The sequence below is a fragment of the Parasteatoda tepidariorum genome, chromosome 2 (genome assembly GCF_982258835.1).
Source record: "Parasteatoda tepidariorum strain Cologne lab strain chromosome 2, Ptep-v5.0, whole genome shotgun sequence".
NCBI lineage: Eukaryota > Metazoa > Arthropoda > Arachnida > Araneae > Theridiidae > Parasteatoda > Parasteatoda tepidariorum.
In genome coordinates this window covers 100,446,597-100,472,330 of record NC_141756.1, presented here as the reverse complement: position 1 = coordinate 100,472,330, position 25,734 = coordinate 100,446,597, and the positions used below count along the sequence as shown (strand labels likewise).

The 25,734-nt window shown below is 33.3% G+C and overlaps 1 protein-coding gene across 1 annotated transcript in view; it reads right to left on the bottom strand.

The window, feature by feature from the left end:
• Nucleotides 1–25,734, bottom strand: part of LOC107436097 (dual specificity tyrosine-phosphorylation-regulated kinase 4) — a 48,506-nt gene that overhangs the window by 5,594 nt on the left and 17,178 nt on the right. Inside the window, 10 exon segments of the mRNA XM_043054928.3 lie at nucleotides 1,631–1,753; nucleotides 7,467–7,675; nucleotides 10,396–10,525; nucleotides 14,310–14,502; nucleotides 15,752–15,874; nucleotides 18,361–18,422; nucleotides 18,425–18,498; nucleotides 19,989–20,129; nucleotides 21,889–22,025; nucleotides 23,496–23,659. Coding sequence (XP_042910862.3) covers nucleotides 1,631–1,753; nucleotides 7,467–7,675; nucleotides 10,396–10,525; nucleotides 14,310–14,502; nucleotides 15,752–15,874; nucleotides 18,361–18,422; nucleotides 18,425–18,498; nucleotides 19,989–20,129; nucleotides 21,889–22,025; nucleotides 23,496–23,659 — 1,356 coding nt within the window.

The following is a 25,734-nucleotide window of genomic DNA, read 5'->3' as shown; positions in this document are numbered from 1 at the left end:
AAAAGGTATACCAAAAAAAAGAAGGAAAAAAAAAAAACAGAAAATTTGGGTAAATAAATTCGAACCGAAATTCAAATGACAAATTTTCTTTATTTTACCATTCCTGATCTCCAATGACTATGTATAGAGACAAATTTTTCCCGTTGATAAGAAAACATATCAACGGACCTTTCCGTTAAGTCATTTAGTGTTGTCACCAATCTATATAACTACTATCTCATGAGCACATTAAAGATTAATAAATCTAAAACTGAAAATCGACAAACCAAATGCACAATATTCAATAAAATATAAATTTTAATAAAATAAGGTCAGAATTTAAATGTTTTTTTTTTCTACTCAACTCCTGTTATATTGATAGACTTCATTCAACATAATTTTGTTCAACCTTAATCGTATAAGTTGATTCATTCAATTCATATTATGATTCGTAAAATAGAGTATGCATGAATATCAAACAAGTAATACCGGAAATACTAAATAACTTGAAAAATATAATGCACAAATTATCGACTGATTTTTTTAAAAAAAGAAAAAGACTTTTTTATCTAATTGGATAGAGAATAATTTTTGAATCGAGCGATTGGTATGATTGATTCATAAGAAGAAAAAGATTTTTTTTATATAATTGGATAGAGAATAATTTTTGAATCGATTAATCGAGTGATTGATAAGAATGATTGATAAGAAGAAAAAGATTTTTTTACATAATTTGGTGAGAATAATTTTTGAATAGATTGATCGAGCGATTGATAAGAAGAAATAGATTTTTTTTATCTAATTGGATAGAGAATAATTTTTGAATCGATTGATCGAGCGATTGATAAGATTGATTGATAAGAAGAAAAAGATTTTTTTTATATAATTGGATAGAGAATAATTTTTGAATCGATTGATCGATCGATAGATACAGTATGCTGATTTTTCTTTCAAAATTTGTTCGATATTGAATGGAAATTCTAATGCAGGAAATGTTTTGTTTGACTCTTCTTTGTCTGTTTTTGCAACAACAAAAAAAAACAAAAATTCTGACACTATACACTTTTTTATATAAAAAAAAATAAAACTCTTTAAAATTGTAATAAAATTTTACTTCCATTCATTTACTTATCCTCAAATTTGGTGTCGATTTTCGATAGTAGGTATTGATAAATATATCATATATTGTAACATTTCTCCTCATTAAACGAATGGAAGGTCAGAAATGAAACGAAAATGTTCAAAACCGGAAGTACTTATGTATCACAGACAAATTGATCAAAGCATTTAGAATAAGATTAATATTCACAAGCCCTCCCACCTTCAGAACTTTCGCCCGTTTCAATATTTGTCTTTTTCTTCAAGAAAAAAATGTAGAAATTTTTTTTTCAAAGGCCAGCAATTTCTGAAAGAATATTGTGGAATGCAAGTTTCGTCCCAGCATATGCCGATCTTGATCTGGCTAAACAAGCATGAAAAACCTTTCATTAATCGGATCTTTACAGAAAAAAAGGTCTTTAACCTTTTTCTTACGGCTGGAACAATAAGTGGACCAGAATGGCTGAGCGCCGTAAGCGAAAGGTTAAATGATGTGCTCAATAATGTACTCATGAGAAAGAGAGAGAATTGCAAGAAGAGGGATCGGACTCACACGACTCTTCCGATGATGTTCTGCTGAGTGATGTGTAAATGTAATCTTTTCTAGAAGAATCTCGCAATCTGACGTTATTCTTGCAGGCCTTGTACACCTTTGGCATCGACGAACTCGTACTCACTGAAAAAACATACAATATTCATAATCATTGGGGTGCAAATACATGGTAATTCAAAATGAATATGGCGATTGCAAACAGCTAAAAAATAATTTATAGATAGGTTTAACAAAGAATGTAGGTGAAACTTCAGAATTTCTTTACGTGAGGCGCAGTGAAGCGGAATCCTGCGCATGCGCGTGTTCGTTTGTGAAAATGGCGAGTCGCTTGCAGAAAGCATTCTGCGTGTTAGAATTTAACAATTGTCATTCTGTTATGTTATGTCATTGGAAAGCATGTCGTGTCATTTTTAGCGATGAAGCAAAATTCTACTTAAATGGGAAAGTTAACTGGCACAACAGTCTACTGTGGGGTACGGAGAAACCTTCCACCGTAATTGAACATGAACATGACTCAGCGAAAATTAATGTGTTTTACGCGATCTCATCACGAAATTATCGCGGTCCTTTTTTCTTCTGTGAGTGAAGTGTTACGTCAGATGTTTATCTTGACTTGCTTGAGGTATGATTAATGCTACAGCTAGATACTAATTCTGCGGATTACATCTTGCAGCAAGATGGAGAATCCCCACATTGGGGAACGATGGTTTGAATAGTTTTGAATTAACATTTTCCAAACCACTGCATCGGTCGAAGTAGAGATGCAGACAATGCCCTCTGCTCTTTGCCATCCAGATCTCCGGACTTGACACCTTGCGATTTCTATCTGTGGGGTTATGTGAAAGGCAGGGTGCATGTGCTTCCCTTACCTAAAACAATGGTAGAACACAAAGAAAGCATTTGTAATGTGCTTGCGCCGGTGACTGCACAAATGCTTTAGAATGTAAGGCGTGAAATGGTACTCCATTTCAGCGGTACTTCATTCAATGGTGCTCCATTACTAGTACCACCTAGATGTTGTCCGTGTGACCAAGGGGAAGTCACATCGAAGTTCTGTGACGCATGTACACAAAATTTTGAAGTTCCTTCTACATTTTGTGTAAATTTTATCGATAAATTCTTTTTCATTAAATAGTTATAGTAGTCGTTTGTAATCGCTATATTAATTTTGGATTACTCTATATTACGTGGTATATATATATATATATATATATATATATATATATATATATATATATATATATATATATATATATATATATATATATATATATATATATATATATATATATATATATATATATATATATATATATAAAAATATAGTGGGTCGAATAATTTGGTGTAATTACTATAATATACTAATATAATACCTGATATAATAAATGATTTATATGATACATCGTACAAATCCAATCGTCAAATTTATAGTATATATATATATATATATATATATATATATATATATATATATATACCGGTTTGTACTTGTTTACGTTCGTGTATCAATTTGTTAAATTAGACAATATATACTATAAATTTGACGATTGGATTTGTACGATATATCATATAAATCATTTATTATATCAGGTATTATAATAGTATATTATAGTAATTACACCAAATTATTCGACCCACTATATTTTTTTAAAAATTACATGTTTTGCTCGAGTATATATGCAATACTTTTATATTTAAACATACATATAATGGGTTTTTATTCAGGAGATTTTTTATATGCTTCCTACTTGTATTTATTTTTAATGTATTTAATTACAATGCAAACCAATTGATACACGAACGTAAACAAGTGCAAACTGGTTTCAACCGCTTAAAAACAATAAAGTTGTATAGTATCGCCTGCTAATTAAGATTTTACATAGAATATTATAGGGCGTGTAATAATTTGACCAAGGACTGTATAGGCAGAGTTCAATTGAATAAAAAAAAATATTTAGCACACTTATTAAGATAAGAAGTTACCAGTGATCCATCAGGGTTGACAGATCAAGTTCATCCCAGAATTGTTCCTTATTATCTGTGCCCAGAGTGAAAATTGCACGCACTATTCGTGACTCAGTACAATTTTTTCTTTATTTGGGAAAAGATCTTCAGATTTGGAGATTTCCTGGATGTCAGTCAGGAGATAGAGAGATGTTAAATTAATTTGTTGATCCTCTGTATAATCGATTCCCCTATTGCATACATTTTTGTTCTATTTTAAAATCTACTGAGATCGCCATTCAACATTTTGTAACCCAAAAAAATGAAAATAATAGGAAATATATATGAAAATAATAGAAAGCTTTTTTATAAAATCTTATTCGAAATGAAAAATTAGTTTCGGAAGGAAAAGCTTGTTTTCGAAATAGTTTATCCCAGCAGCAAATTGTTTATTTGTAACAAAAGAGAGAAGAACAGAATATTTCAATTCTTAACATAAGGTTAGAACAGATTAAACTTTTTTGCCAGTTTTCGAACAGTAGTTTCAGAACATCTTGAAGCGAGCTTCAAAAACTCCAAGCATGGTTGCAGCGAATTCGCGTAGGATATAAAAGATGCAAATGAGCTAACATACTATCCAAAATTGTTATCTTACAAAGCAGTTTTAGCATTCAAAACAAAATATAAAACAAAGTAAAGTTTTAATATACTCATCGTCAATTAAAATGCTCAAAGACTAGGTCACGTGTCTGTGAACAAAAAGAAACATCCTGAAGGATTTAATGGCTCATTTACCATGAATGTCATTACATTTTATACACTGGTTATCATAAATTAAGGAAAATTCACAAAAATCGCGATAACTCAAGAAATTACACATGGAATTTTATGAAACTTACCCACAATATACAACACATAGTAAGGTATTAAACAACATAAAAAGAAATTATCAGACATTAATAGTAGTATAGAAATTAGCACATGTATAAAATAAACAAATTGGAAGTATCGGTTTGCAATAGAAAAAGTACCTTTAATATGGAATATGATTGCCTCTAGAAGCAATACAGCACAAACAGCGATGTGTGATGCTTTCAATTATGCGGTCTATCAGTTCAATAGGAAGTGAGAGCCATTGCTCTTGTAAAGCAGTTGCAAGCGTGGCAAGGGTCTGAGGGGGTGGATTGATGGCAGATACACGCCTCCCTAGAGCATCCCAAACGTGCTCGATAGGATTCAAGTCCGGGGATCGAGCTGGCTACTCCATGCGAGTAATTGTTTCCTGTTGAAGATAATCATCAACAATGCGAGCTCTGTGTGGTCTTGCATTATCGTCCTGTAACAGGAAGCAATCACCAATTGCCCCGGCATATGGGCGCACATAAGCATCAAGGATGTTGTCTCGATAAACCTGAGCATTCACGGTTCCCCTTGGAAAGACATGGAGGTATGTGCGCCCTCCTAAGGATATGCCTCCCCAAACACAGACACTGCCTCTTCCGTATGCATCTCTTTCACGGATGTTTGATGGATGATAACGGGTCCCAGGTTCTCTCCATATCAAATAACGTCTACTGTCACTTTCTAGACTAAACCTGGACTCATCCGTAAAGAGAACAGGCCTCCATTGATCTGACGTCCAGTGGACATGTTGTCGGGCCCACTGCAAACGGTCTCTCCTATGGCGTGATGTGAGCGGCACGCAAATGGCTGGTCGTCTCGCATACAGACCACCTTCGTGGAGCCTTCTGCGCACAGTTGACGTTGACACCAACCTTCCGGTGGCTGCAGCAAGAGAGGATCTAAGATGTGTCGGAGTAGCGGTTCTATTCCTGCGTGCACTTAATGTCAAATATCGGTCATCGGCACTGGTCGTAACAGTTGGCCGTCCTTGACTGAACCTCCTAGATGCCGAATCTGTGGTTTGAAATTGCCTCCAAAGTCTATGAACCACAGATGGACTCACATTTAGCCATCTGGCCACTTCTGATTGACTCTGCCCTGCCTCTAGTCTCCCGATGGCTCTCCATCGTAGTTCTTCAGGCAAATGATGCCTAGAGGTCATTATTACGAATTGGCTATCTCAGATTTTCAATGTCGCAATCACAGTAAAATTTGTGTGCTTTCTCTCAAACTTGGACTTTTATGCTCCAGGCAGATGACGTAAGCCGAGTGCAGCGCCACTAGTTTGCATATTGCAATTTTACTCAGCTACTCTTAGTGGACAACATATGCAAATTTTGCACGGTTTGGCTTACTTTTGAAAGAGTTATCGCTATTTTTGTGATTTTTCCTTAATTTATGATAACCAGTGTATTTACTTTTAAGTTTTTGACTGTTATTTGTTATCGGTAGAGACGTCATGTCTGTTATAGAACTCATATTATAAGATAAATTTATCCAATATATCTATAGTTAGTTTCGAATATTCAAGATTTGTTTAACAGTTGTTGTAGTTCCTTTACGCCGCACTAGAGCTGTACAATGGGCTATTGGCGACGGTCTGGGAAACATCCCTGAGGATGATCCGAAGACAAGCCATCACAATCTTGATTCTTTGCAGAGGGGATTGCACCCCTGCGTTGGTAACCCGACAACCTGCAAGCGAAGTCGAGCACTTTACGGTAGAACAGTTTAATGAGGACCGATACTGCCCACCCTCGGTCCCTACGCAGACTATTCCAAGTGGTCACCCACCCGCACTCTGACAGCAGCCAGTGATGTTTGATTTCGATGATCTGCTGGGAACCGTGTCTTAACGATCAGTCCACTACGGGACATTTGTTTAACAGAATTTGATCTTAAATCATCAAGCTTCTAAAATCGTGTTTTCCTTGCAACCCACACATTGAATTTCCAAGAAGCTGAAGAACTCAGTCTCACAGTGGACTCATCGTTATGGCACAGCTCCCAGCAGATACCGAAGTCAAGCATCACTGGCTGCGGTCAGTGTGCGGGTGGGTGATCACTTGGATCAGTTTACGTAGCGACTGAGAGTGTGCGATATTGGTCCTCGTTAAACTGTTCTACTGTAAAGTGCGCGACTTCGCGTGCAGGTCATCGGGCTACCGAATCGGGGGTGCCATCCCCTTTGTAGAGGATCAAAATTGTGATGGCATGTCTTCGGATCATCCTCAAGGATGTTTCCCAGACCGTCGCCAATAGCCCATTGTACAGCTCTAGTGAGACGTAAATGAACTACAACTACAACAACAATTAAGGAACTCAAATTTTTACTGGAGCTCTGTAGTAAACGATAACAATTCAAGTTTTAATCTTTTCTTGACAGCTACTAACACAGTTTAACGCCATTTTATTGCCAAACGAAATTTATGATAAATCAACCGATTTCCAACTAATTAGAGAGATCATAGAGAGCATGCATAATTCTAAAATGTGTACAGATTTAATTTTATTGTCAGTCAGTTCCTTTTAATAAATAATTCTAAATTTCAACAATACTTTTCTTAGCTCATTCAAATTATGAAAATATTTTCTTTTGATTTAAATTTAGGTTTCCTAGTTCAAAAAATTAGTTTTATTCTTCACACGCCTATAAATACCTTCACTAATTCAAGATTTGAAGCTTTTCTTAACACTAGATTGCCTAAAGGAAATCCTTTTGACTGCTTTTTCATTTGCAAAAAATGTACAAATAATAATGCATAAATTAATATTTTCTTTCCAAGTGAAGTAAATTTTTTTACTGCTAATATTTACTAATAACTTGTTATGTGACTGTAAATAATATAAAAAATATTATAAATGAATTAAACAAATTTCTTTACACATTAGTTATTCTTTCACAATGCAGTCATTTTGACTGCTTTTGGGCATTATAGGTATATACTAAGTTTCAGTATTTCTAGTTTTAATTAAAGAATCGATTTACTTTTGCGAGGAGGTGTCTTCTTGTTGGTAGTGGTAGCGTCCCCATTCTGACGAGAGCTGTTTTTCCGTTGTTTCTCTCTGCCCACCTCCTTTGAGGAAACTATGGAGGATGCTGTAGATGGCCTCCTGCTGTGTGCAGGACCTCGGTTACCGGACAACCATCGGTGCCGATGGCTCTCTTCCGGTTTCATCCTCTTCTCAGGATCCCAGCTACAACAAACCACTTGGTTAGACTATATCGATTGATAGAAATATCGATTGATAGAAAAACACTATTATCAAACTAAGAGTGAGTTGGAAATTTTTTTTAAAAAATTCGGTAATGCTTTACTACGCCGATTGCAATAATAATTACAAATGACATAAAAAATCTTGAGATTGGCTATTGTCCCCTACTTGCGTATCGTACTTAAAATGAAAACTTGAAGAAAAAAAATCCCAACATTTCAAGTCGGCTTGAACTTTTAAAATTCACACGGTTTTAATTTTTAGGCTTGCTTGGTTGCTTAAATCACCTAACTAATTTAAATTCTGACCAATAATAAAAATTTTTACCGGTCATTCAACAACCGACCAGCCTGTGTAGAGGTCTAGCCTTGCATTAGAAAGGTTCTGGATTCGAATCCAGGGTAAGGCATGGATGTTCTTTCCTTCTCTGTACCATCTGTCCTTACTGTGGGGACAACGTTAGCCCACCTAATATGAAAGAGTAGCCAACCCTGAAAGAGTGACCAACAAATCTGTCCTTCAAATGCCTGTATGACGAGAGGTCATTCTCCCGGTGGGCATCGGAAAAAAAAGCGTTCACGGAGCATTTTAGAAAAAAAAAGTTTATGAAATTCACATAATTTTTACTGTGCATGTCATTACTCATTTGTTAGTTGCGAAAAATCCAGGTACTCACTACATGAAGATGATTGCCTATCGAGTTCCATATAAGTTTTGGTGGGATATTTGCATTTTATTTATAGTTCAGTGGGGTATTTACAATTAATTATTAAATCAAGAGTTTAAATGTAGTAGGATTTTTTGATTTACTGTATTTTTAAGGCTTCGTTTTGATATCTACTACACATATGAAGTCAGATTTTTTTTAGAGAAATGAGGATATATATATATATATATATATATATATATATATATATATATATATATATATATATATATATATATATATATATATATATATATATATATATATATATATAAAAGTTAAAAAAATTAATGAAAAGAGAAGAAAAAAATTACTAAAAAAAGTATTTTTAGGAACAATTGAAAAAATTATTAAAAAGCCGGGAAACAAGATAATGAAAATATATAATTTCTTCATCAGCTCACACGATTATATCCGAAAAAAGGGGTGCTTTCTTGTATTGTAATAATATAGCTAAAGTGAAATCTATATCTATACAATAGCGTGAGGAGCACTAAAAAAATTGAAACGAAAATAGAACACTTAATATGTTCTATTTCCGTTTTCAATTTTCAAAAAAAAACAAAATAAATTTCAAATTAGAAAGCGGACCACCCTGAATAACTTTTGATCCTAATGATCCGATTTTGACGTTCTAGGACTCAATCGTAATGGCACGAGAGGGTGACTTCAAATATGCTAATTAATAAGGGCAAACGATAATTTAACTTTTTTTTCCAACAGATTTTGATTTCTACTCCCAAAATATAGGGAGTAGCAGCAGTCTGGGAAATATGGTCCCAATAGTTTGGTCAGAAGAGCTGTCTGAAATTTGGACCTTTAATGTTAATTTTACTTTTTGTGTATTTCGATATACCTCGAGAACTAAGCTATACAATTTTTGCATCATTTTAAGAAATATAATTTTACATGGTAAAATACAAAATGTGAGCAAGTTCGGTTGAATAGCTCCTAAGATTAAATTTGAAAAAAGCCAGATGTTAAGAATTTCTGCCTGACCAAAAGAGGGCGTTGCAATCGTTCATATAAATCTGTAATCACTTGTGTGGTAGGCAATGGATTGAAGTGGATGGCTTATTGGAAAGTTCTATTCTGTACTATCAAACTGTTTATTAGTATTAATTTTTTTTTTAAAATCTTAAATGGCCTCTTTATTCATCACCCTTTTGCCACTGAATAATTCTGCAGCACCAGATATTTAAAATTCGATTTCCCAGTAACAATTCAACCGATTTTGCTGAACTTTCTTATTTCACTAAGTAAAATTGCCTTCTTTAAGGAGAAATTGTATTTCAAATTGTATTCAAAAAATTGTATTTCAAATTCGAAATTTCCTTCAATTCAAATTTTTTTCAATTAATGTTAAATAAATCAATAAAAAATATAATAAAAAATATGATAAATATTTATTAAAAGTTATTTTTTGCATAAAATTATCTTTGGATAAACGTATTTTATTATTGTGTGCAAAACTATATTAATTCGACTTGAAATTTCTTGAGGTACGAAATTAACAATCCAATCTTTAGACCGCTCTCCTGACTAAACTATCAGGACCATATTTTTCAGAATGCGGCTACACCTTATATTTTGGGGGTCAAAAATCTAAATCCGTCAAAAAAAGGGTATGTTTTTTTAGAGAATGTTTTTGTGTCTGATTTCGTAACTTAAAAAACTCGTCTGCGCTAATTAATTAACATATTTCAGGCCACCCATTCGAACCATCAAAAATAAGTCCTAGAACGTGAAGATCCGATCATTAGATCAAAAGTTATTCAGCATGGTCTCTAATTTACTTTGCGCACTGTACAAGGATGTTATAAAATTACTTATTTAATTCTTTAACAATTAAAAAAAAAGTTCTCACCTGAAAAATATAGCATTTGCTTCAAAATTTTGCACGTCTCAAGTAATAAATGAAATTTTTATCGAGTGAAATTTATTTTTTCTTCAATGATTAAAAAAAGAAGATAAGACGATGAATGAAAACGCATACTTAAGACATCCAGTGAGGAAGTTGACAAAATCTTCATCACTGCAACCTAAAACCACTCCGAGAGTCTTGGAACTCGGTTTTCTCTTCTTTCCTTTACTATTCGTCAATGTTCGAGGAACACCTTTCGAATCTGTTGAGGGGAAAACACACACACACATTAAACTCGCATTTTGGCAATGCACATTTTATGATTATAAAAGCATTCATTTTATTTTATTTTATTTTGTAACCGTCATTGAACAGTCAACCCAATTGTTTGGATTTATAACTATTAATGTTCAACTCCGTAGCCTTGTAATTTTGAACCCTATCCAAAAGACAAGGGATCTCCTGGATCAAGTACTGGGAGAAATTTGCCTTCGTGGAGGACTTTTTGAGGGAACTAACCCGCATTTGCGTTAAATTGAGAGGAAAACCACTAAAACCTCCCACGGTCAGCAAGACGGCAAGAAGACTCTAATCCATGATCCGTCTACCACTGAGTCAGCACTGTGGTCGGTGCAAGTCGGATGTGGAATTCGTATCAACCAGCCATCGCTCGGATTCGAACCCAGTTCACCTCATTGGAGGGCGAATGCTCTATCCTCTGAGTCATCGCGGCTCAAAAAGCATTCATTTGGAAAATAAGTTCACCAGAACATACTTTTCATTGATTTTTAAGCAATATTTTTGAAGCTTCAATTTTCCAACCTCCGGCCAGGTGGCCGAGTGGTTAGCGTGCCTGACTGTGAAGCCCATGACTGCGGATTCGAATCCTGCTCAGGGCATGGATGTTTCTCTCTGTGTGTTGTCCTCTGTTGTGAGTGATGTGGCCCATCCTATAAACGGGTATCTGTGACAGGGTGGCGGGAGTAATATTCCCATATAGTAAAATAAGGTTTATTTTCACTCAGCAAAAGCCTTTTAATGTAAACCTAAAAAGGTTTTTATGCGGTTTATGTGTGAACCTTGCAATCTTAAAACGAGATCTATGACAATCTGCTCTATTCTACATACATTACCCTAATCCAAAACCTTGGAATACAACCTTCTATGCAAAAACCTAAAAATCGAGGTTGTCTTAGGGTTTTCAAACATGACAAAAATCCTTGAATAAAGCTAGTCTCAAGGTGAAAATAATCTTAAATCTAGGTAATCATAAGGTTTCTTTTCGCAACGTCTTGTATGCTCAGCTTAATTCCACCTTGTCATGAAATTTCAATAGACAATGAAATTTGATCCTATCGCTAGTGTGACGTCAGCTAGAACGTCATTATGGACCTAAAGGCCTGGTTTCTTAAGGTCTGGTTTCTTAGGACAAGCGCCTTATCTGAGCGTCAGCGGGACGTCAACGTCCCGCTGACGCCAACAAAATACTGGTTTGTTAGCTCAAAGCCTGGTTTCTTAGAACTAGCGCCTTATCTGGGCGTCAGCGGAAAGTTGACGTAGAGCTGACGCCAAAAAAATACTTTTTTGTTAGCTCAGCGTCAGCAGTCGGTCCAACGCAGACATTATCTCTCATTGCGCATGCGTTAATAACGTAAACAAATATTTATTTTGAATTTGTATTGATTTTGTTTTCGTCGACCAGTGTTTTAGAGAACAAATAATGACTTTGTTCAAGAAAAAACACATTATAGCTGAGCTAAATGAAGAGTGCTATGTTTAATGAAGAAGCTATGTTTAATGTCAAAATCAAAATCTTGGCTGATTTCAATGTGCTGTTGGATGTTGTCCGCCATTGCTTCTGTGGTTAACGTCACGTTGTAATCCATCTGCAGTTGAGTTGGACGGCAATTGTAGTTCAAGATGAGCGTTCGATGACGTATACTATCAAACTCACAAATGGACCAATCAGAGGTTAGCGCTGATTGGTCCATTTGTGAGTTTGATAGTATACGTCATCGAACGTTCATCTTGAACTACAATTGCCGTCCAATTCAACTGCAGTTAGACTACAACGTGACGTTAACCACAGAAGCAATGGCGGACAACATCCAACAGCACATTGAAATCAGCCAAGATTTTGATTTTGACATTAAACATAGCTTCTTCATTAAACATAGCACTCTTCATTTAGCTCAGCTATAATGTGTTTTTTCTTGGACAAAGTCATTATTTCTTCTCTAAAACACTGGTCGACAATAACAAAATCAATACAAATTCAAACTAAATATTTGTTTACGTTATTAACGCATGCGCAATGAGAGATAATGTCTGCGTTGGACCGACTGCTCACGCTGAGTTAACAAAAAAGTATTTTTTTGGCGTCAGCTCTACGTCAACTTTCCTCTGACGCCCAGATAAGGCGCTAGTTCTAAGAAACCAGGCCTTGAGCTAACAAACCAGTATTTTGTTGGCGTCAGCGGGACGTTGACGTCCCGCTGACGCCCAGATAAGGCGCTTGTCCTGAGAAACCAGATCTTAAGTGACCATTTTGCCAAAGTGACAATGCTTTTTTAAAAAACTAATTTCTAATCCTTTTAGAATGAAAGGTTTGAAACTGCAATATTTTTGCTTCATTGAAACAAGGTTTTTAGTACAAACATTTTCGTGACAATAAAAAGAAAATGCTGACACAAGGTTGCCGTAAGGTTTGCTCCGTGACTTTGGTCACAAGGTGCCCACCAGGTAGCGCAAAATGAAAAACACTTCCGGCATCTTCCATCGTGACGAATGATAAGTTGAAGCTGTTGAAGTTGAGCTGTTGGAAGTTTTAATCAAATATTGTCTTGTTTTAATTTATTTGTTTCAATGAAATAAAATGAAGTGTTGTAGTTTTTTCCCCAAAAAACCTAATTTTCTTTTTTTCATTTATATCCAATCAATTTTTCATACTTCTTAACGAGAAACACCTTCTTTACATTTTAACGACCAAATCAGATTAATTTAAATATTGTGGTGAGCTTATTTTGGCACAATTCCTCTGCGGAAATGTCTCAACTAGTTTATTTTGCTGTTTATTCCTCCCAAGTTATATTAATAAAATAAACATAAGTTACTTTTTGCCGGATTTTCGTGACTCTGGAGCAAAAGAAAATTCCTTCAGCATGTTTCGAAATGTATGTTTATGGAATGTTTTGTGTTAACTTAATATGAGAGGATAATTACCAAAGAAGAGCCGCCGTCGTGATGCAGCGTCATACATCAGACTGAAATAAATGCCATTGTTTATGGAATGTTTTGTGTTAACTTAATATGAGAGGATAATTACCAAAGAAGAGCCGCCGTCGTGATGCAGCGTCATACATTTGAATGAAATAAATGCCATTGTTTATGGAATGTTTTGTGTTAACTTAATATGAGAGGATAATTACCAAAGAAGAGCCGCCGTCGTGATGCAGCGTCATACATTTGAATGAAATGAATGCCATTGTTTATGGAATGTTTTGTGTTTACTTAATATGAGAGGATAATTACCAAAGAAGAGCCGCCGTCGTGATGCAGCGTCATACATTTGAATGAAATAAATGCCATTGTTTATTGAATGTTTTGTGTTAACTTAATATGAGAGGATAATTACCAAAGAAGAGCCGCCGTCGTGATGCAGCGTCATACATTTGAATGAAATAAATGCCATTGTTTATGGAATGTTTTGTGTTAACTTAATATGAGAGGATAATTACCAAAGAAGAGCCGCCGTCGTGATGCAGCGTCATACATTTGAATGAAATAAATGCCATTGTTTATGGAATGTTTTGTGTTAACTTAATATGAGAGGATAATTACCAAAGAAGAGCCGCCGTCGTGATGCAGCGTCATACATTTGAATGAAATAAATGCCATTGTTTATGGAATGTTTTGTGTTAACTTAATATGAGAGGATAATTACCAAAGAAGAGCCGCCGTCGTGATGCAGCGTCATACATTTGAATGAAATAAATGCCATTGTTTATGGAATGTTTTGTGTTAACTTAATATGAGAGGATAATTACCAAAGAAGAGCCGCCGTCGTGATGCAGCGTCTAGGACGGAAGGTGGAGGCGGACCGAAGATTTCCATGATACATGCCAACTGATCAGCCTCGTTTTCACCCGGAAATAATGGATAGCCAGTATAGAGCTCGGCCAGGATGCAGCCTAGGCTCCACATGTCGATCGGGGGACCATAGGGGAGACCCAGGATTACCTAAAATAGAAAGAGAATACTCTCAAAAAAATGCTGAACCATATCATGCACCTTTAATAAGTTTAGCCGTGTTCAAATTCAAGTTGAACGTATCATAGCATCAAGTTGTAAGGACGCGTTACTAAAATGGATGCAATATTTCAGCTCAACGCTTTGTTTCGTTTTTCGACATGCAACATTTTTTAGAAATATATTTGTTGGAACTGTTATCCTCAAGAGGAAGAAAACAGTCCTGCATTCTGCTTTGGATCAATATTCATTTTTCGATTTATGGTTTTATCACAAATGGAGAGAAAAAGATTTCCCTTAAATCTATTTCAGATACTGTTAAAACAGCGAGGATCTTCCTTAAAAATGGGATTCAAATAAACCATTTTAGGAATTATTATTATCAGTTCTCCATTCATGTCTGCTTCATATTCATGCCTCAGTTGTATTGCTGTGAATTCCTCATTTAAAATAACAGCAATGAATTGATGATAAAAATATCCCGACACCCTTTTTTTCTTTTGCATACTTATTCATTTATCTGTGTATCCTTTAACTAACCTACATAATCTACTATTAAAATGGGGGAAACATGTTCAAATAAACCATTTTAAGAAAGGAAAATATTATTATCAGTTCTCCATTCATGTCTGCTTCATATTCATGTCTCAGAATTATTGCTGAGAATTTCTGATTTAAATTAATAACATTGAACTTATAAAAAAAATATCCCGGCACCCCTTTTTCTTTTGCTTACTTATTCATTTATGGGTGTTCCCCATTCATGTCTGCTTTATATTCTTGTCTCAGTAGTATTACTGTGAATTCCTCATATAAATTAATAACAATGAATTGATAATAAAAATGTCCCGATCACCTTTTTTTTCTTTTGCTAACTTATTCATTTATGCGTGTTTCCCATTTATGTCTGCTTCATGTTCTTGTCTCAGTAGTATTGCTGTGAATTCCTCACATAAATTAATTACAATAAATTGATAATAAAAATGTCTCGATCACCTTTTTTCTTTTGCTTACTTATTCATTTATGCGTGTTCCTCATTCATGCCTGCTACATATTCTTGTCTCAGTAGTATTGCTGTGAATTCCTCATATAAATTAATAACAATGAATTGAGAATAAAAATGTCCCGACACCATTTCTTCCTTTGCTTACATATTCATTCATCTGTTAATCATTTAACTAACTTATAAAAGTTTAATTTTTAATAGATAGTGAAGAAGAAAGAAAAAAGAAAACTTACTTCGGGTGACCTGTAGAATCTAGATTGAATGTAGGTATAGACCCTTTGATGACTAAAGCAGGAGCTACCGAAGTCTATCACCTTGATGGAGCTACTTCCACGACTCTTCAACAGAATGTTTTCCTTTTGAAAAGAGAACATTTCTTTTTTCACACAAATGCTTGAAAATTACACTGTAAAAACTGTGGCATAATTCATACCGATATGTTTTAAATAAATGATACTTGAATTTGTTTCTCGTTTTAGCTTTCAAGCAATAGAATATGTCAGTCAAAAAAATTCATTTCTGAAATTAACAGAATTTCTTAAATGGTTCATTGGAGCATTCTTGTCTCCTTATAACGAATTTTAGGAAAAAAAATATATTAATTATTTCTGTAGAAATTGTGATAACCTTCTCATTGCGTCTATTTTTTTTAAACCAAAATGGGTTCAAAAATTGCGAAGCATAATTATTGCATATTTAAAATTTAAATAGATAATATAGTGAAAGCAATAAAAAATTTATATACGAGACAAGATCATAAAAAAGGGTTGTTGGAAGCTGGAAATTGAAGAATAACCATATGGAAGCAAAAACTTAAAATTTATCTTGGTTAAAGTATAGTTTATTTTGCGAAATGAAAAGGCAAAATGTATATACCAATTTAATTCACCAAATACTATTCTAACATTTATTAGAAATGAAATTTAGTATGATCAATTTCAAAATAAGACTCGAGAAAATCTTTCCTTTCGCAATCTTTGTACCGAATCTGCACTTCTTTGGAAATTTTTGATTCACAAAAAATTTATGCTTCATAATTCAAATTCTTTCTTAGACGTTCAATTATATAAAAAAATAATAAATGAATATTAAAAATTGCTTTTCGCCTGAAATTATATTTGGGTAAACTTTTATAAATGACTGCAGAGTTTCTTAGATTGTTAAATTAGTTTTAAAGATGTGACCAAAAACGCAAATAGTGAAATAAACATCAAGGGAACTAAGCTTTCATACGCTCTTTTGACTAAAATAAATATTCGAACCGTAATTACCAGGCTGCTGCTTTTCATATTTTAAAATCTTAGGTCATATTTTGAAATCTTTTCTTATTTTGAAGAAGGTTATATTTTGAAATCTTTTCATATTTTGAAATCGTAATATGTAAAAAATATATGCATTAATTGGGAAAAAGTACGTCTTAAGAGATAACTAGCATTAATTAATTAACATATTTAAAGTAACCCCCTCAATCCATTAAAAATGACACTTAGTACGTCAAAATCTAACCATTCAAACAAAAGTAATTCAGAATATTTATTTTTGTTCACTATATTGACCGGACAGTTGTTTCATTGTTCACATTGACATCTTAAGCAATGTTTTTTCTTATCTTTCATTAATGTTTCAATATTCATACATTGATACACTCATTCATTGATACACTAATTCATAGAATTTCTTTGATTTTCAAAATGGAAGATTTATTCACTCATTCATTTATTTGGTAATTCGTTAATACGCTCTTCACTGATTAGCTGATTGATTGTTTTTCTCATTCACTCTCAGATTTATTTGTGTCTTACTTACTGTTTTAATTTCAGGGCTATAGTGAAATAATAAATAGTTTTTATACTCCGTTTCAAGTTAAGAAAAGTTCTTTGCGATATAGGATTTAAGTAATCATCTGCGACTGCATATAGTTCCATTTTATTTCATTATCAAATTATGTAAGTATGGTTTCAAAACAATATAAAAGCTTTTAAAAGTTTAACAGTCAGACGTAAATTTAACCCTTGTTATCTTTTGCAATATATATCATAGAATTATTAAAAAAGAGTTATAGTTTCGTAGTCCTACTGGAATCCTAGACTTACTGACATATTTTGAAAAATAAGGAGAGCATTCGTTCTTGAAAAAGAAACAATTATATGACTTTGCAGGAGCATTAAATTGATTGGACACTAAAAATGGCGCATCTTATGCTGTGCTGAAATGCCCTTATCAAATCAAATGTCAGATAAAGAATTTTTACTTTTGTTTCTCTGTAGAAGAAAATCGTCTGCAAGAAACAATATTTATTAATTGTTCTTTAATGAGAATTGGCGATGTTAATATTCGTTCGCGCTGGGAGCTTGGCATCCATTTGGCGTGCGCTTGTGCAGTATGTCCATAAGGGTAATGGCTTGCAACAGAGTAGAGTTTCTAATGAATTGTTTGTTGTAGAGAGTCTTTTTTCCCCTAATCTCTGCAGTAAAAGAGCGAAAAGACGGATGAACACTAAACATTTTTACTGGTCATTATGAAACGCATTACAACTCATACTCGATAACTCATTTGTGGAGTCTTTGTTTTCGCCGCATTCGCTAGGACTCACGTTGTTTCAAATTAACTGAATTAACTTCAAATTAACTAAAATTAACTCCTTCAATACCATAACCTTGCATTTTTTTAAAAAATAAATTTTGTTTTCTTGTATTCGTTCGATTATTCATTTTGTTGTGTATACATGGTTTGGTTTTTCAGTTATTATGTTATGTTTCAACTGTACAATTTTTCTTTGTTCAAATATTCACCGCATATCTCTTAGATACATTTTTAACAATGAGAAAATTTAATTATTTACCGGTTTAAGATCACAATGTATAATGTTCTCTCGGTGAAGGAGTCGGAGGCACTGGACTAAGAGAATGCAAATCTTCGGATCAGCCCTAAACTGAATCCTTGGTACTGATTCTTTTTGATTAACTCGTATAAATTGCACCTGAAATACGTAGGCTTCTGTTAGACTCTGTGCTAAATAAGATTAAACTGAACACACACGGAAATAAATTTAAATATTCACTGGATTGGTACTGATTATTTAATTTGCACGATTAAATTGCACCTGAAATACGTAGAATTCTGTCTGTTCAATCAGACTCTGTACTGAATCACCTCTGCACTAAATAAGATTATACTTAACACACAGAAATAAATTTAAATATTCACTAGATTGGCACTGATTATGTTTAATTAGCTCCAATAAATTGCACCTGAAATACGTAGGCTTCTGTTAGACTCTGTGCTATATCATCACTGTACTAAATAAGATTAAACTGAACACACGCAGAAATAAATTTAAATATTCACTAGAGTGAACTGATTCTTTTTAATTAACTCCAATAAATTACACCTGAAATACGTAGGTTTCTGTTAGACTCTGTGCTATATCATCACTGTACTAAATAATATTATACTTAACGCAGAGAAATAAATTTAAATATTCACTAGATTGGCCCTGATTCTTTTTAATTAACTCCAATAAATTGCACCTGAAATACGCAGACTTCAATTAGACTCTGTGCTGTATCATCATTGTACTAATAAGATTAAACTGAACACACACAGAAATTAATTTAAATATTCGCTAGATTGGCACTGATTCTTTTTAATTAACTCCAATAAATTGCACCTGAAATACGCAGACTTCAATTAGACTCTGTGCTGTATCATCATTGTACTAAATAAGATTAAACTGAACACACACAGAAATTAATTTAAATATTCGCTAGATTGGCACTGATTCTTTTTAATTAACTCCAATAAATTGCACCTGAAATACGTAGGCTTCTGTTAGACTCTGTGCTATATCATGACTGTACTAAATAAGATTATACTGAATACACAGATATAAATATTAAACTAATATATGAAAAACAAGTGCTCATGCTTGTTTTAAATTACATTGATTTCGGTTTCTAATTATTCCTTATTCTTATTATATTCTTGTTTCTTATTATTAAGGTTAAGTTTTAAATTCTAGTTTTATAAAACTAAAAGACACCTTCGATTTTTTTAAATTAATAAAGAGGTTCAACATACTAAAATAAATATAAAAAAGCAATTGCTTCATCTGCAATGCAATGTGTATAGCAACTAACGATGATTTTAACCGGAGGTTCCTGGCTCAATAAATTTAATTTCAAATTGATGATAACAGACACTTTTTCTTGCATTAAATTATTCTTAGTTGCCATTTGGATACTCCGAAAATTCTACTAGATGGCAGCACAAAATGTGGTTTATATGGGTGTTTTAAATGAAAATTTTTACTGCGCGCATGTATATAATAAAAGTTCAAATAAGCTCAAATGTTAGCTAAACGTGTTGTTCTTTTCTTAAAAAAAAGTTTCCACTAAAATCGTATGAGACGAAACATCTATTTCATAGATTAACCGGCAATGCTTCAACAAAATATATAAATATACAGACCCCATGAGTTCAAAAGTGATGCAGAGGTGGTTCCTGAAGTAAAAATGATCCAGCATGTGAATAACATTGAAAAATCCGTCTCTGTCCTTCTTTGTCACCTGTTCCAAAATCTTGACTTCTACCAGTGCTTGCTGATGAAACCTATAAAGTAAGTCTTATTAAAATTTCACGCAATCCTGCTCTGGCTCATTAACAAAAAGAAAATATAATGCAAAATAAAAGTAACAATTAAAAGAAAATGATCGAATTATTGGGAGGTATCTGGTGCCACCAACATCGACTAGTCTCTGAGACGCAATGCCGAAGTGCTCTACGGCATGTCGCATAGAGCAGCTGTTCAAAACTGATGTTCCGTGGAACCCCAGAGTTCTGTGGAAGAGTGAAAGAAGTTCCGTGGAACCCCACAGTTCTGTGGAAGAGTGAAAGGAGTTCCGTGGAAAACCAGAGGCCTGTGGAAAGGTGGAAGAAATTCCGTGGAACCCCAGAGTTCTGTGAAAGGAGTGCCATGGATTGGATTTATTTTTAAACCAGTGATGATTTTTGGAACCTCAAATCCATGGATGGGCAAACTACGGCCCGCGGGCCAACTGTGGCCAGCCGGAAGGTCTTATCCGGCCCGCGGATAGAATTTTAACTTGCCGATGCGTTATGAATATAAACACATAGTTATATACATAGTTACACATAGTTACACACGCATTGTACATCCATTTTATATTCGAAGATACAGAATGGCATTTTTCACAGATCTTCTTTATCATATGAACAACTTGAACGTTAAGATGCAAGGGAAAAATCAATTCATTGATGATATCTGGGCCCATCTCAAAGCTTTCTTGAGATGGTCAAAGCTTTCTTTTCTCAAAACTGAAGCTCTATTTGTTTGCCGGGCAGCTAGCAAAGAACGGCTTGTCTCATTTCTCGAGGTTAAATTCAATACCCTCAGTAAATAAGGAAAAGCTTAAGAATTATGAAAATAGCTTGAGAAAACTCCATTTTTAGTTTCAGGTATCAATATTTCAGTGCCATTACAATAGAATTAGATATTTTTACCACGCCCTTTAACGTAAATTGTGAAACAGCGAGGTTAGATTTGCAGCTTGAATTCATTGAGTTGAAATCTAACAATCTTCTCAATCAACTGTTTCTAAATGTGCCAAAGTTTGAGTTTTACAAATCATTACCAAAAGCTAGCTTCCCAAATTTTATATCTCATGCCCAGAAAATAAGAGCTATGTTTGATTCATCTTATATATGTGGGCAAGTGTTTTCAACTATGAACCTTAGAAAAAATAATTTCAGAAGTAGACTAACAGACAAACATTTAACCTCGTTCCTGAAAATAAGTACATCTCACTTCGAACTTCAATACAAGGAACTTTTAAAAATTAAATCGCAATTTTATTCATTTCATTAAATATTTAAATTAAAACTTATATATTGTTTCCTTATTTTAGAAATTTTTACTTTGCCTACCAAACTTTTCTCTCTCGATTTTTGACCCTCGACCTAAAACGTTTGACCATCCCTGCTCTAATCCAACCAATAATACATTATTTATTTAACATTTCGGTTGCCTTTATGAGATCATTTAAAGTAAAACGGCAATTATCGTTTTAAAAAAAAACATTTATAATTTTTCCAATAACTTTATATTGAATGAATTATGAAAAAGGCATGCATTTTCAAAATATTTTATGAGTATTTCTAATTACGCTTTTCAAAATGAAAATAAAATAAATAACTTCATCAGTAAGAAAATATGTTTCTCTATTCACAAATTTTCAAATTCCATAGCAGTTCTTTTTATATTTCATTACAAAAGAAAACCATAATTTCTAAATCATTTTTTCTAAAACATTTCTATAGAGGCAAAACCATAATGACTTAATAAAGCTACCTTTTCTTGTTCCTTATTATTTTCAATGCCACTTGCTGGTCCGTCCTGTGATCCAGTGCTCGTATTACTTGTCCGAAAGATCCCTTGCCGATTACTTCCAGAATTTCATACCTGTAAGCTATGTGGTCGTGTAGCACCTTCAATCAAACAAATAACCATCTTATTAGACAATCATAATACAACCCGCTTTAGTTAACGCAATGAAAATTGATCTTCCAGCAATTATATGTGTTTTATTTAATTTTACAACCGTCGTTGAACACCCGGTCCAATTTTTTGATTTCACGACTGCTAATGTTCAACTCCGTAGCCTTGTAATTTTGAACCCAATCCAGAAGACGAGGGAACTCCTCTATCAAATATTTTATTTTATTTTATAACCGTCGTTGAACAGCCGACTCAATGCTGGGTTTACGACTATCAATGTTCAACTCCGTATTCTTTCGATTCCAATCCAGAAGACAAGGGAGCTCCTAGATCAGTACCCCAAGAGGTATTGATTTGTTATGGGAACATAGAGGACTTTGTGACCCGATAGACTTAACGTGCATAAGTCACCATTTACTACACGGGGAGTCTTCGGCTGGCGGGGACCGAACCCACGATCTCTTCGTCATGGGCCCAGTGCCCTATCTATCCCGGTCCTGGATCAAGAATTGAGAGAAATTGCCTTCGTGAAGGATTTTTGATGGAATTAATCGACATTTGAGTTACATTGTGAGAAAACCGCGAAAACCTCCCGTGTTCAGACTGAAGGAAGGGGAACTCTAGACCATGATCCGCCTGTCCCCGAGGATATTTTATGTCAGCACTGTGGTTGTACAAGCTAGATACGGAATTCGTATCGACCATCCATCACTGGGATTCGAACCCGGTTCACCTCATTGGAAGGCGAACGCTCTTTTCCCACGGCTTATAATAAAATATAAAATAGAAAAAATAAATAAAAAAATAAAATAAAACAGAAAAAAATATCGATGTAAAATTTTAAAACTTTGAAGGAACGAAAGAGAATGAAGCTCCTGCAAAAACCCTTCGATGCTGCGAGATAAAAAGGTAAAATTTAATTCAAACTGAGATTTGTCAATAATAATCTTAAGGCAATCATTATTATATCATTTGTTTATTTACTGGTTTTATTTCATTTATTGAAATATTTATAATTTTTATGCTTATTAACTGGAAATATTAGGCATAAAGTCACGTTTAGTATATGCGCTTCTAATTCTTCACTTTTTAAATTTAGCATAAAAAGATATTTTAAATGATTTCACTAATTTTTTTATTATAATTAGCTTTTTATTCCATTTTTTTTTAATTTTAACTACTGAAACTATATTTTCATTTTAAACCATCGATTCTCATAAATGCATGCTTTATTTCTTTTTTGTTTTCGACGAGATTTCCCGATTGCTAAATCATTTGTTATTCTATTCAAGAAACAATGAAAAACTGTCTTCATTTCAGCTGCGAGTTAATTTCTTTCTCTTTCTATTGCATTTATTTTTTAAACGGTTCAGGATTTATTTAATAATGGTTTTTATAACTTTATGACTTATATCAATTTTATGACATCAGTATTTTCGCTTTTGGAAAGACCAAATTACCTTAATATAAGATCCATTGTCATCATCGTATCCACAGTTCTGGGCTCCCCTTAGCTCCCCCTCTATTTTGCTCGCATCCAGTCCTAGGTACCACACTTGAGGGTACTGAGCTACTTCTGCTCGCTCATATTTATTTAGGCGGCCTGCGTAATAGGTCAAGGCTTCTGAAATTCAAAATGATCAGCTTATTTCATCTCTTCTTCACATTTTTTTGTTATAAATTAAATAAAAATTTTACAAACTACGTTTGTAAAGTGGATTAAAAGCAAAACTCCTAAAGGCGTAATAACTTTCGAAATAGGAGGATTTTTGATGATGATACACCCTTTTGCAAATTAATTGAAACAAACTTTTTTTTTTCGTGTTTTTTAAAGAAGATGTTTTGGGGTTGTTTCGATTACAATGGTGTTGGACCTTTGCAGCCTATTGACGGTATGATGCGTTCTGAGCAGTACATTACTATTCCGGGAAAAAAAGTTGTTCCAGAGTTGAAGAAACGATACCCTGATGGAACAGGGATTTTTCAACAGGATTTAGCTCCTTGCCATATGTCCAAAATTGTCAAGAAATTCATGTCTGAGAATCAAATTGAGACGTTGGAATGGCCAGGGAACTCTCCGGATATCAACCCAATTGAGAATCTCTGGGCCATATGCAAGAATCGCCTATTAATTATGGACTGTACAACTATGGAGAAGCTAATCACGGCGTTAATTCATGTGTGGTACAAGGACACAAATATTATAAATGACTGTAAAAAAATTAGTGGAATCCATGTCGAATCATGTAAAAATGTTAATAAAGTGTCGTGGAGATCATATTATGAACTAAAAATTTTTGAGTTTGTATAAATTTAAATAAAATAGCATTTGCTCTTAGTTTTCTGAATTTATTGAGTTTGTTTCAATTAATTTGCACAAGGGTGTAGAAATATACAGTGATACCTCTAATTTTTATGATATAAAATTAAATGCAAACTTAAGCAAAAAAAACATAATTGTTTATTTATTTAAAATAGCTTTATCATTTATAATTGGCAAATTTGTTTTTACTCATAATTATATCAGTTGTGATAATTTTTATCGACTCTAAACTTTATTCATCGATCCGTATTTTCATGACGCCAACAGAAATAGCATTTCCGCAGCAGGAAAATGGCACTGACTAAAAATAAAATTGTTTTCGAAAAATCATGTACCTTCGATAACAAAAGTCAATAAAGGTAACCTCTAAGAACAACCAACCTCAATCATCGACCATTTTACTGAGGCAGGGAGAGTGGAGGTTTCACTGTATTATGAAAGTGATACACTCAATTTTTTTTCGTTTTTGGTCTAACAAATTCTCTAATTGCATCTTCTTTTTAGTACAGTTCAAAAACACAATTTTTTGAAAGTTTTATTATTTTTCGCTTTTGAGTCTTACAGTATTTACGAACTATCATCTTTTTTCTGTTGGTTTGTGTATTGAAAGTTCGTAAGTACAAAGCATCCATTTGTTAATCCTATTTGTGTATAATTTTATATTTTTCTATGTGATTTTTACTAGATAAAATTTTTCTTTCAAATATAATTTTTTCTCACACTATTCTATTGATATATTTTACTTTGATACGCAATACTAAAAAGCACAAATAATACAATGTTAGAAAGCACTAATAATATAATGTTAGAAAGCACTAATAATACAATGTTAGAAAGCACTAATAATATAATGTTAGAAAGCACAAATAATACAATGTTAGAAAGCACTAATAATATAATGTTAGAAAGCACAAATAATACAATGTTAGAAAGCACTAATAATATAATGTTAGAAAGCACAAATAATACAATGTTAGAAAGCACTAATAATATAATGTTAGAAAGCACAAATAATACAATGTTAGAAAGCACTAATAATATAATGTTAGAAAGCACAAATAATACAATGTTAGAAAGCACTAATAATATAATGTTAGAAAGCACTAATAATACAATGTTAGAAAGCACTAATAATATAATGTTAGAAAGCACAAATAATACAATGTTGGATAGCACTAATATTTTATCTAATAGAGTTGTGTGAACTGGTGACGAGTCTATTTTTTCGTTGTTGCTTTTTCTATTTTTAGTTAAAACTGTTTTAATTTTCTTTTTAAATTTTTTAAAAGGAACATAAAAATATTTATAACCATTTTTCTTCTTCTCTAATATTTTTTCCTTATTTTTATTTTTTCCTTTTTTTAAAATTTTTTCTT